This window comes from Vulpes lagopus, chromosome 4, assembly GCF_018345385.1.
Source record: "Vulpes lagopus strain Blue_001 chromosome 4, ASM1834538v1, whole genome shotgun sequence".
In the NCBI taxonomy this organism is placed as follows: Eukaryota; Metazoa; Chordata; class Mammalia; order Carnivora; family Canidae; genus Vulpes; species Vulpes lagopus.
Window position 1 is genome coordinate 60924718 of NC_054827.1, and position 12881 is coordinate 60937598.

A 12881-nucleotide genomic window follows, 5' to 3' on the forward strand; every position below is an offset into this window, starting at 1 on the left:
TAGAAATCAGGATTAGACAGAGACAGTCTCTAATCTCGCCCTTTCTCAGATTGTCTTCTACTCTAACAGCTTGTTCTTCTTTTCTGCGCTTGGCATGGGCAGGGTGAGCAACCCCGGGCTTCAGGCCTCAAACAGCAAAACCACTCAAGACATCTTGGTAGTAGGAGTGCGCACACTGTGGCCCATCTATCAGGAGCCCTAACCTCATGGATTTGGGGGCGGCGGGGGGTGGGGTGGTTGAGACCTATTTCTTTTCCCAACAAGATGTGGAGAATCTCTTCATGGTCATTTCAGGGCACTACTCGTTGATTTCATTTATCTGGATCACAGATTTTAATTTTCTGGCCTGGAGTTTATTTTCAACTGGGCACATTTCCCAGGAAATAATGAGTATTTGCTTAAACACACAGCATCTGTGATTTTTCTTTTGCAATTCACTTATAGGAGAACCCTCTGTTATTAATAGCCCGGGGTAAAGGTTCTGTGAATGAGACTGAATGGGTGCTTCTCACTTGTGTATTTCCTGACAAATGACAGATGGTATAATACACACAGCCCGTCCCTGAAAAGATGGAATGAGAAAGCCTCCCAGTAAAGGAGGAAACAAGACCCAGTGAACGGGAGGATGACCGGCCCGGAGGTCATCTCGCAACGAGCAAGGGAATGAGCTCACGCCTCTCCTCTCCACCAACTAGTTGGGCTTCAGATGCGTTTTCAGTCAAGTATAAAGTGTCGGTGTGAGTCACGCCTTCTGCAGGGCGATGGGGATTCCCACCAGTCTCGCACTGGGTCTCGTTTCCAACTCATCCTACCAACGGCAGATTCCTCCACACCGAGTTTTCTCCGAGGAGACATAGCAAACGGATGGCAGAGCTTACAGGTGGTGCAGGGAGAGATGCTAGAACCCAGCGGCCCTCACAGGGGCTTCGGCCTTGCCGATAAACAGTCTACTTGTAAGACAGGCGAACAAAAATATTCATTACTGTGTTAATTTTTAAGTATTTCAACTGTGCATCCTTCCTCTGCTGTAGGTCATCCATCTCCCATGCCCTGGGGTTTCTGTGACTTGTTTGTCCCTGACTCAGTCTTTCCAGGGTCCTCTGGGTTGTTATACACAGGAGCACCCTAAAAACCCAGCCTCCACCTCTACTCCCACTTTGAGTAAAATTTAGTGTATTTCCTTTGGATCCAGAGTATGTATGAATAAATATATGCCTATTTACATATAATTTAGACCTTGATCTTGTACCAAGGTCCAAACTTACTTAGTTTTGACTTCCAAGCCTGCCTCTGCCTACACAATAGTAATTCCGCACCTATGTTTAGCACTTTGGAGTCCCCAGAGCACTTCTAGTTTCCCTCTCCATCCTTCCTCCTTCCACGCCCAGCTTCCTTTCTGCTTCTCCCCCCTTTACTTATAATATAGCAAATCACTGCTTCCTGGCGAGCCTGTACCCACAGCGCTGCAGCAGGATTATCTGGGTCACACTCAGTCACCCTGTTACTAGCCTCGGGATGGCGTGGGTATCTGCAGGGAAACACGAAGAACAACGGAAACCAAGCCTCCATTAGTAGATGACACGATCTGCAAGATGGGCCTGTTTATGGCAGTGACAGGAGTCTGAAGTAGTATTTTTATAATCATTTTATATTTAAAAAAAAGTAAATGACTGGATGTAGAACAGATCGCATTCATTATGCTGAGAAGCTATTTATGGGAGCGACAGCACCCTGTGTGTAGACTTCTGACAGCAGAAGGACAGGAAAGAGAATTTATAATACTTTCTAATTTGTCTTCTTTTGAACTCTTGTCTCCGTCCAATCCATCTGCCATAATGTCATTATCAAGGTATCTGTGAGATACAGATTTGATTTTAAAATATAATTGCCCTGATTAAGGACCTTGTCAGGACACTATTCTGAATTCCTTAGCCTGCTCTATAGATTCTTTTAAAAAATATGGTCGCTGCTACCTCTCCAAGCGCATCTGTAGTCTCTGTACCGAAGAACCTATGTTGCAGTCGTGTGAAGTCACGGAGCAACCAGCAGGCTGCACGCTGCCAGGGGCCGGCACTTCTCCCCGACTTCTTCGCCTGCCCACGAAGGCCCGTGGCCACCTCTTTCCTTGCTGAACTCAACTTTCCGGGTCCAGCTCACATGCCCTCCTCTCTAAAGACTTCTTTAGGGAGGATCAAGTACCCTCAAGCCTTGAGCTGAGATAAACGGAGAAGCTATCCTAACAAACTGGTTTACTGGATATGGCCGTTTCTTCCTAAATAGCCCATGAAGTCCTTGAGGACAAGACCATATGGCTCTCCCTCCTGTCATCTCGGAGCCTAACACGGCGTCTGCGAGACGTTCACTGTTCGTTTTACCAATGAGTGGATCATTCCCTCCCAGAATGACTGCTCCGTGTGCTGCAACAAAGAACTGTTCTTATCACTATTACCAAAGCCACTGAGAGGACGCGGCCGTCTGGTCATCACAGCAGGGGCCCTGAAGGATGGCTAGAGGACTGGCTCGCCCCAACCTCCCGCTACAGGGCTGCAAATTCTCGGGCAGCAGCTCCAGCCTACCTACCTCTTTGGGACACTGTCTGCTACCACATGATGATCACTAAACTGCCCACCAGCTTCCTTTTGGGAAGTCCTTACTGTGCTCTATCACTCTTCTGTCAATTCTCGTTCAAAGCTTCTACCGACTGTGGTCAGCAGTGAGAGCTCACAAACGGGCAACCTTGCTTGGTACGTGGTACTAAATTCGGGGTTCCTTTTTTTTCTTTTTAAGTCTTGGAGATAGGGAGGCACGAAAGAAATACAGGAGGACGATAAATAAGGACACACAAATTAGAGAAAGGGGAAATATCTACGGCACCATCAGAAGGAAAGGGTCGGGGAGAGAGTGTCAGCTAACAGTTCTAAGGAAAATATATTTAAAAAACCCCAGAACAACAACAACAACAAAACAAAACAAGAGGATGCCGACAGGGAACATGGTGCAGTTCAGTGGGTTCTTTTCTAGGACTGGGAATCCTCCTCTTATTAAGTCTGTGGTAGAGCTAGTGAGCTGTCTGATGCAATACTCATACTTGGGAGACGACCCTGAATTCACTTGGGGGCCCAGCATGTCTAGCCAAACGACACAGCGTACAGGAGGTAACCAAGGACTGGCCAATAAGTGTCGGTGGAAGTGACATGGAGCTTTAGCAAGTCTATTTAATAGTGAAAAGGTACATTCTTGTCCCCCCTTCCTCTTGTAGAACGCAGATGTAATGAGTGATTTCCAGCAGCCATTCTGGACCCTGAGGAAGCATGCTAAAGAATGCTAGAGCGAGATAGGAAAGGTCTGGGTGAGAGAAAGCAACTTCTATCTTGTTCAAGCTACCGTTACTTGGAGTTTTCTGAATTTATCAGTTGAAAAACTACTCTTGTTGTCAAGGAGTTTAAGATCCAGAACAAGAATATTTGGCACAATGTAAAGATTTAATAGAAAGATAGGTTATACTTAATTCTGTGTAATTACTTGGGTTTACGGACAATTGAGAAACAAGGAAATAATATTTTCGATTCACTAGGGAAACTAATGAGTTAAAAGCAAACTTACAAAATATTTATGTGACTAAGGAAACACGGAGAAAGATGAAGGAGAATGCATAAGACTATTAAGAGTGATTACATATGCTTGGATTTTTACATCTTACAATGATCAAGTCATACTTTGAGATTTAAAACACTAAAATAAAAAACATTTTAGGGGCACCTGGCTGGCTCCGCATGTGACTCTTGATCTTGGGGTCATGAGTTTGAGCCTTACATTGGGTTTAGAGATTACTTAAAAATAAAAGCTTTGAAAAAACATTTTAAGCTATAAACAATAACTGGTAAATATTTCTATGAAGGAAAGATGTATTGATTTTTATCTATATTGCTTTTTTGAGGAGGGAGTTCTGTAAATCTGTTTTTAGGATGTTGGCTACATGAATTCTCATCTCTGGCCCACTAACAACCACACAGGGAATCTTGGGAAAGTCATGCTCTGGAACGCAAAATGAGAATGTTAGTAAGTGAACTTTACAGCTTCTTCTAGTAGTACAGTTCTGTGAATGTAATCACATATTTGCTTCAGTGGATATCTAACTGTGCCTTCTACAGGCTGATGTCAAAACGAGTCAGTTATGCGGTTCTCAGGTGTGAGGACTGTCACACGTTCCATGTCCAGAGACTGGGGCCCTTGGTGGGGACCCCGCCTCAGGCCCTTGTCTTAGTAGGGCTAGGTGCATGGCTTCAGTGAGGACGGACTAGGGACTATGTTGTCCTAAATGCTGTCTGAACTCCTCACACACCTTCCCAAATAAAAGCAGGTAAGGAAAGTGACTGAGGGCTCACCGTCCTACTTCCAACCACAAACAAAGCTATTTCCCTGCCCTCTTCCTTGGTAACTGTCCTTCTACCCCAGAGTGGGTTCAAGAGGAGCTACTGCCCCAAAGACAGGTGCAGAGCACCCAGTGCTTACCCCTTGGGGCTCCCTCTTTCCCTCTGTTCCTAAGAGGGGTGCCCTCAAACCGACATCACTCAACCCTTCATGCAGAAGTGGTCTGCGTGTCATTTCTATATGCCTTCCTCATGGACACTTGCATCATATTGTAAGTGTTTTAAAACACTTATTTTTATCTTTTACAGAGAGAGAAAGTGGGGGGAGAGGCAGAGGATAAGGGAGTGGGAAAATCCCAAGCATGGTCCCCGCTAAATGTGGAGCCCGATGTGCGGCTCAACCCTACGACCCTGAGATCATGACCTGAATTGAAATCAAGAGTCAGATGCCTAACCGACTATGCCACCCAGGAGCCCCCACACGGTAAACACTTTAGAGATATTAGGAGTTAAGAAATTAAATCACTAAACAAAAATAGATTTCCAATAGCAATAAAAGTAAACATCAGTATTAAAGAGCATACCACAGTAGCCTGGGGTTCCACACACTGTCTTCATGAGTACTTGATGTTCCACAATCTTAGAGAGTCCAAAATCAGCTAACAACACAAGAGAAAAATTTAGTGAATCAGGTCTTTTCTCAGCTTTTATGAGATGACACACACTTCTGTTACTTAAAATGAAACGGACTAATTTGTTTTTGTATCTGATGACGGGCAGATATAGAAGGGGACCACTCATCTGGGAGAGGAAACTGAAAAATAATAATAATTCCAATCTTGCTTTAAATTGGAGAAAAATATGACTCCCAAATACATTTTATGCTCTTCTCTATAATTCCTAGTTTTTAGCAAATAAGCTGTTTCTTCTTGAAGCAACAGTTGCATTTTGTCTAATTTATGAAACAGTAACTCTAAGGTACAATTGGTAATGCACCGGAAGAGATCAAAATAAAAATTAGGCTTTTGTGAATGTCACAGACATGAACAGAAATAGCAAAAGGTTCATTCTGCTTCAAAATAAAGTCATTCCTTAGTATATCTCACGGAAAAGGATTTACTTTCAGATGAGGAATACGATGTTTTGTTTTGTTTTGGTTTGGTTTTTTTCCAAATATCCTCTTTATTTATTCCTCAGAATATTACTCCGGTAAAACATCACCCAGAGTTGCTACCATTATGGTCTCCTTGCTGGGCTACATCTCTTTCGCTCAGGAAACATCAGGAAACAGTTCAAGGCCATTCTTCAAGAGAGGCAGGTACAGAATTGATGCCATTTTAGACTTCAAAGATAAACCCACATTTCCACGGAGGTGCTGATCCTTATCAGGGAAAGCGGCAGGAAGTCCTTCAGAAAGAAAGCCTCTCCTGTCTAAATTAGTATCTGTCCATCCATTTAAAGGCATTTCTTTAAGGATAAAATCTTTGAAAGTGATGTCAAAGGAAATGGAAGTCTCCCTGCTGTTCCCTGCCTTTCAGGGCTGATTACAAGAACAAGCTGGCTGCCTGGCAGGACTTGGGTATGTATTTTTTTTTTCTTTGGGTTCTTGCATTCATAAAGCACATTATGTTGTCTGGGCTCTTCCATGATATGTATAACTTAATTTTCAAAGGTGTTAACCCTTCTAATGCAGCGAACTTAGCAGATTAACATTATACAGGCCAGTGGCAAAAGAGCAAAGCCCTTCAGAGGATTTAACACAGATTCTGCTAAGGAGAACGCCTGTAAAATAAGTTCTTTTATTATTATTTCCAAATGAAAAGACAGGGAAAGTAACATTTAGTATACTTTTTTCTAAAATGTCGATTTAAAGAACTCTTTGAATAGTTTGGAATTTCACAAAGTTCACCTTTGTAGTTCTTCAAAATTCTTACTGGGAGAAAAAACAAGGTTCCCAGAGTCAAATAAGGCTTGGGAAAAAGCCTCAGAATGTGCTAATTTAGATGTCAGTTCACAAATTAGTAGTACTTTTAAAGTTTTGGGAAGTCCTAAGGAAATAAAATCTTGTTTAAGTTGGCATTTCCTAACTTATTTGACCAACCTTAGCACTTCCACAAACCTACTGCCACTTCCCTCAAAGGAAATTATAGTATTTTACGCTTGTGCACTCAGCTGAGGAACCAGCATTCTAGGGAGGGCACTCTGGGAAAGACAGATCTCAGTTATCTCTGTTCATATAAACAAGTGAGTCAGATCCTAAATTCACTGATATGTACTAAGCATTTTGTGTCAAAGTCCTTGAGTATCTAAAATTAAGCTCCAACTAATTTATGTGATAAAAAGTAACAAAAAAAGAGATTATATTATCTGTGATTTTTCTTCTGTATAAATTTATCTACAAAATACACCATCACCTTCTGAAGTCCCTGTGATTTCTAAGAGCTATGTTTCCTTTATGTCCCAACCTGGAGCACCAATTTCCAGGCACTGATTCCAGGTTAATATATCAGGAAAGAACACAGACCTCCAAAAACAATGCATTATTCCTTTACAGACATCAACTATCCAAGGAAGTTAAATGGAGACAAAACTGGATGAACAATATTTTAAAATTCCACGGAATAAATTTCTTCTGCTACAGGAAAGGGGTCATAAGATTTCCGGAAATGTCCTCACCGATTTTTAGTGGTGCATCTGGGGCTGGAGTAGCATAGAGAAGATTCTCTGGTTTGAGATCACGATGGACAATCCCATTTTCATGTAGGTACTAAATAGGGAACATAATAAATTAACATTCCAGTAACTGTATTTATGGTTCCAACATTTATGTTTAATCTTTTCAGAACTAGAATAATCTTTACTATGTGATATGATTCAACCACACATGCATATGATGATTTAAAAATAAACACCATTTAGGAAAATACTATTCATAATTCAAGAACAGCTTATATACAGTTACCTAAAAGTGAAATACAGTTTAATGTGCATAAAATCAACTGCCAGAAATAAAATATTTGCTCCTCAGAGAATATTAGTTGCAATTCTCTTCATGCATATTAACGTATCAGTTCAAATCTGCTAATTATTATATTAAGTCAAGGTTCTGTATATGCAAATTTGTCTGGCTTATTATCTGAAAAGTATCATTGTATGTGTCATCCTAGAAGCTCCCAACCATAGCGAAGACTTTATAATTACTGTTTGAACAAGAATTTTAGATGGGAGTAATTATTATAGAGGACGATCCTTAATAGGATAAATATTGTTTAAAGGTGATGAATGGGGCAGCCCGGTGGCTCAGTGGTTTAGCACCGCCTTCAGCCCCGGGTGTGATCCTGGAGACCCGGGATCGAGTCCCGCTTCAGGCTCCCTTGCATGGAGCCTGCTTCTCCCCCTGCCTGTGTCTCTGCCTCTCTCTCTCTCTCTCTCTCTCTCTCTCTCTCTGTGTCTTTCATGAATAAATAAATAAAATCTTAAAAAAAAAATAAAGATGATGAATGCTCTCTTAGGCCTTTCTCAGGATTAGTAAATCCAACTATCAATACCTAGTGGCATATCTGAGATGATCTTATGGAATGCCTGTAGCAACCCTATTCATTTTATTATATTTTAAGTTATTTTATAAATCACGTGTTATCACCATGTAATATCCTCTCACTGTGAATGTGGAAGTCCTACCTGATCCTGCTTCCCCTCGTCTCAGACCCTCTCCAAAAGTAATTACTCATCACTATGAAGTGGTTTGCAAGTTTTTCTATCAATTCACAAATATGAATATATGTATGCAAGGAGATACTCCTGATTTTTCCATTTTCTTACATAAATGTAGGATTACTATTTTCGACACTGCTTTTTTTTTCATTTAACAATATGGCTTTGAAACCTTTCCCACAAATCACTACAGTTTATTCTACTTAACAGTTGCATCCATTTTGTTGGATGCATCATAATTTATTTTGCTAGTCCCTTTCTGATCAACAGTCAAGTTTTTAAAAATTACAAATAATGCAGTAATAAGTCTTCCAGCACTTGGGTATTTGGGTGTTTTTGCTAGTGTTTCTCTAGGACAGGCAGCTGGAAGCAGGTCTGGTGGGGTCAAAAGGCATATTTTAAATTCTTACATATGTTGCAAAATCATTCTCCTAAAAGACTCCATCAATATTTACTCACACAAACAATGTGTTTGTTTTTCTGACATCTTCACCAAATCTGTACTTTTAACTTTTGTGGAGCTACAGTGTAAACACTGCATCTTAAGTTTGGTTTAGTTTGTCTTTTCCTGATTACTGCTATAGTACATGCCTTTTGGTTTTCCTCTTGCATCAACTCCCCATTTATATTCTTTGCCCAATTTTCTGTTGAGGTTAAAAGAAAAAACTGCTGGGGCACTTCAGTTTTTCTCCTTTTCAGTCTAGGGGAGGGAAGAAGTCTTTTGTTTCTCTGCAAGGCAAGTAAGAGAAGTGGGCAGGGCAGAGGTCACAGTGTGTGGGGCCTGCCGGGTGTCACTCAGTGGTCTGGGGACAGGGAGTCATATGCAGCTCACCTGAGAAAAACAGAAGGTTTGGGTGGAGACGTCAGGGACAGGGTGTCAGGCTGCTGCTGACCGGGGCTGCGGGCAGCTTGCGGGCTCGGGGGTGCGTGGGGGACCAGACGGAGGCCCTGGGCCTGCTGCCTGCTGGGGCTGCGCCACCTGGTCGCGGGCTCGCCGGGAGGAGGCGGCGGGCACCGGGAGGAGGCGGCAGGGCTCCTGGCAGTCGCAGGTGCCGAGGCCGCGCTGGTGGAAGGAAGAGGTTCCCAGGGGCTCCCCGAGCGCGGCCCGCGAGAACCCACGGGGCCCGCGCCTCCCCCTGCAGGGTCATGGCCTCGACCCCCGGGCGAGTCCGGGCAGCTCTGCGGCGTGGAGCGTGACAGTCCCGGGAGCAGCCGGGCCGCGGGCCACAGGCCACGGAAGGCGGCGGGAGGACCCCGACACGCGGGGCCGCACACGCGGGCTCTGCCGGCGAAGGCCAGGGGGGCCCAGGCTCGGGCCGCAGCCCGTCGCAGTCGGCCGGGCGCTGGGAACAGCAACCCGCGCGGCAGTGCCCGGGGCCCCCGAGCGCCGGCCCCGCAGGGACTGGTTACACGGGCTGAGCACCGGCCCGAGCACCGGCCTGGCCTTCCGGGACAGAAGCCGGAGTTTGCTGTTCTAAGTCCAAACTAAGACAAAACAAAACTAAACGACACCATGGGGCACTCCACAGAGGAGAGCTGGGCCAGAGAGCAGGAGAAAAATTTGAGGGAAAATAACAGACTAAGGAGGAACATATTTTTTTTTTTTTTTTAGGAGGAACATATTTAAAAACAAAATAAAGCAATGAAATCACGAAGGTCACGATCCTGGCTTTTAGACACATAGGCAGAAATTGAGAAATGAGATCATTTGCTATAAATTCTTGCTGTAGAGAGATTATTAAAAGTTGACATATAGTCCTTCCGCGTGGTTGCTGAGAACTCTGAAGCAAACAAGTGGTGAATACAATTTGGAAAGGACTTGGGGGAGAATAAGTAACGAATTTTCTCAACCTGTAATGGCATCTAATTCAGCTGTAGAAATTGACAATGAAAGTGATAATTCTTCTGGTAGCAGCTTATTTAAGACTCAGTGTGTCCCTTACTCACCAAAACAGGGGCAAAGAAACCCTATTAGAGAGTTTGCTCGTTCTTCTGGAGGTGTTGAAGCAAGGGATTCATCTAGTGACTCCTCTTTTGAACCAAGACCACTGACTTTAAAAGCTATTTTTGAAAGATTCAAAAAAAAGAAACGTAAAAAGAGGAAATATAAGCCAAAAGAAAGACCAAGGGGAAGACCAGAAGGAAGAAAAACCACTAGACGCTCCCAAATAAATAAGAAACAAGTTAAAGACAAAGGATCTGGGTTCCCATTTTTAGAATCTGAGAATGTAAAAAAGCCATTACCATGGAGAATGATTTTAAGCTTTGAGCAAGCGGTGGCAAGAGGATTTTTCAACTACCTTGAAAAATTGAAGTATGAATACTATCTCAAGGAATCCTTGAAACAAATGAATGTTGGTGAAGATTTAGAAAGGGAAGATTTTGACAGTCGTAGATACAAATACTTGGATGATGATGGATCTCTCTCTCCTATTGAAGAGTCAGAAACAGTGGAAGAGGCTGCAACAACTCTTGAAAATGATGATGGGTATGATATCAAATTGGTGGACAATAATGAATTCATAGTAAGTTCTGAACCAAAGAAAATGAATCTGTATTTAGGACAAGAGGAATATACTGAAGAAGCTGCTTCGTCTAAAAAGAGAGCATCAAAATCCAAAAACATGGGACAGAGGATAGAATGGTCTGAAAAGGAAGAGATAGGAATATGAATATTAAGGCTTTTCACTTGAAAACAGTGTCTGGACTTAAAGGTATTGGCGTATCCCAACAATCTGTACAGTTCTAGGGTGTGATAGTTTAGGGGTGAATACGATTTGAACTCATTCATGTTTAGAGGATGTTTGAGAACCAGGAAGATCATTTATCTGTTTAGACCCTAAATGGGGCTCTAAAGAAGTTGGACCTCAAAGATTACAGTGGGGAGTTTTTGAAGTATGTCCATATTCAAGTGGAGATCCAAGAAGACCTCTGGACAGTGACGGCTGTGGATTGAACAAAAGTTTGTTTTAAAAGTGCTATTTTGAAGATCATCACTCTGGCTTTGGTGGAACTATGGTGATTGGCGGCCGAAGGAATCACATGTCAAATATCTTAAATAAAAATTTTATTAACCTTGTCAAATATCTTAAATAAAAATTTATTAATTTAAAAAAAAAAGTTGACATATAATCACATACACATTTGGTAGGAGACGTTTACATGTATTTGACTGACAAAACGGAAGGAGTCACTCTTTTATTTTTGCTTGGACCCACTGATTGTCTTTAAACAACAGTGAGTATTTTTACCTTTTACAGTATCTCACGCTAGAAGGCCAAGCAAAAAGGAAAACGTGGAATATGACCTTTTGTCTTCCCCCCAAGAAAATACGATTGTTAGAAGCTGCAACACTTTCAGAGCCCCAGTTCTCAAACGTCTTGCTCTCAGGACCCCTTTATAGTAAAAAAGAATATTGAGAACCTCCAAGAGCTTTTGCTTACATGAGTTCTATCTAACCTTAGTTACTATGTTAATGGTTAAAACTGAGAAATTAAAAAAATACACTTTATTTTTAAAAAGCAATAAACTCATGATATAGTAACATATTTTCTAATAAAAATATAACTATTTTCTAAAACAAAAAAAGTAACAAGTGCTGTTTTGTTGTTGTTTTTAAGTTTTAGAAATTTCTTTGATTTCTTGTTTAATATATTCTCCGATCTGCTTCTGTGTTGCCTATTGTAAAATCACACACGATACAGACCCTGGAAAATTCCATCGTACTTTCCTAAGTGAAAGGAAATTCCTTCATATTATGACAAAACAGTTTTGACCTCACAGACCCTCTGAAAGGAGGGTCTCGGGGACCCTTCAGGAATCCTTTCCTAAGTGAAAGGAAATTCCTTCATATTATGACAAAACAGTTTTGACCTCACAGACCCTCTGAAAGGAGGGTCTCGGGGACCCTTCAGGAATCCTACGTCAGTGACGTAGAACTGATTAAGAAATACCCAATTTTGAAGAAAGAGACCCTATCACGATATTGTTGATCTTAGCTACAGATTAAACCATGGGGATTCATCACAAGTAGACAAAAGGAGAGGAAAAATTGAGAAATGAGATAATTGGTTATTCTACAATAAACCAAGGGTTGAAAATAATCATAAAGTTAACCAGAGATAAGCAAGGAAACATTAAAAACTAAAAGGCCATTTTGGAAGATCTCTAAAACCTAATAATTTAGTGGAGAAAGAAATAATAAATCTGACAACTGTAGCATCTAACTACTGAATCTTGACTAATCGTAACTTTTAATAAAGAAACTGGAAGAGTAAATAACCAGTTGCATACGAATTTAATTAAAACCTTAAGGAATAAAAAGAAGAAGAAAAAGGGAGCAGAAAAGGAAGAGGCAGGGAAGCACAATTAATTTGCTGGCTCAATTTTTTTTTTAAAGTATATTATCTTTCAAGAAAAAAGCATAAAGGGGATCCCTGGGTGGCTCAGCGGTTTAGCATCTGCCTTTGGGTCAGGGCGTGATTCTGGGGTCCTGGGATCGAGTCCCGCATCGGGGTCCCTGCGGGGAGCCTGTTTCTACCTCTGCCTGTGTCTGCCTCTCTCTCTGTGTCTCTCATGAATAAATAAATAAAATCTTTTTTAAAAAAGCATAAAGAGTAAGTTAATGAGAGAAAGACAAATACCATATGATTTCACTCATATGTGGAATTTAAGAAACAGATGAACACAAGGTTAAGAAAGGAAAAAATAAAATGAATAAAGAGAGGGAGGCAAACCATAAAGGACCCTGAACTCTAGGAAACACACTGAGGGCTGGTGGAGGGGAGGAGGTGGAGG

General features: G+C 41.8%; 1 protein-coding gene across 4 annotated transcripts in view; it reads right to left on the reverse strand.

Annotated features, from left to right (window-relative positions):
* CAMK4 (calcium/calmodulin dependent protein kinase IV) overlaps positions 1 to 12881 on the reverse strand; it is a 198274-nt gene that overhangs the window by 20166 nt on the left and 165227 nt on the right. For 3 of the 4 annotated variants that reach the window (XM_041752192.1, XM_041752191.1, XM_041752194.1), the window contains 2 exons: positions 7047 to 7137; positions 4955 to 5029 (listed from right to left, as the gene is read on the reverse strand). In XM_041752192.1, coding sequence (XP_041608126.1) covers positions 4955 to 5029; positions 7047 to 7137 — 166 coding nt within the window. Of the gene's footprint in view, positions 1 to 4954; positions 5030 to 7046; positions 7138 to 8916; positions 8959 to 12881 lie in introns of those variants that run through there. The other variant, XM_041752193.1, reaches the window with a different exon arrangement.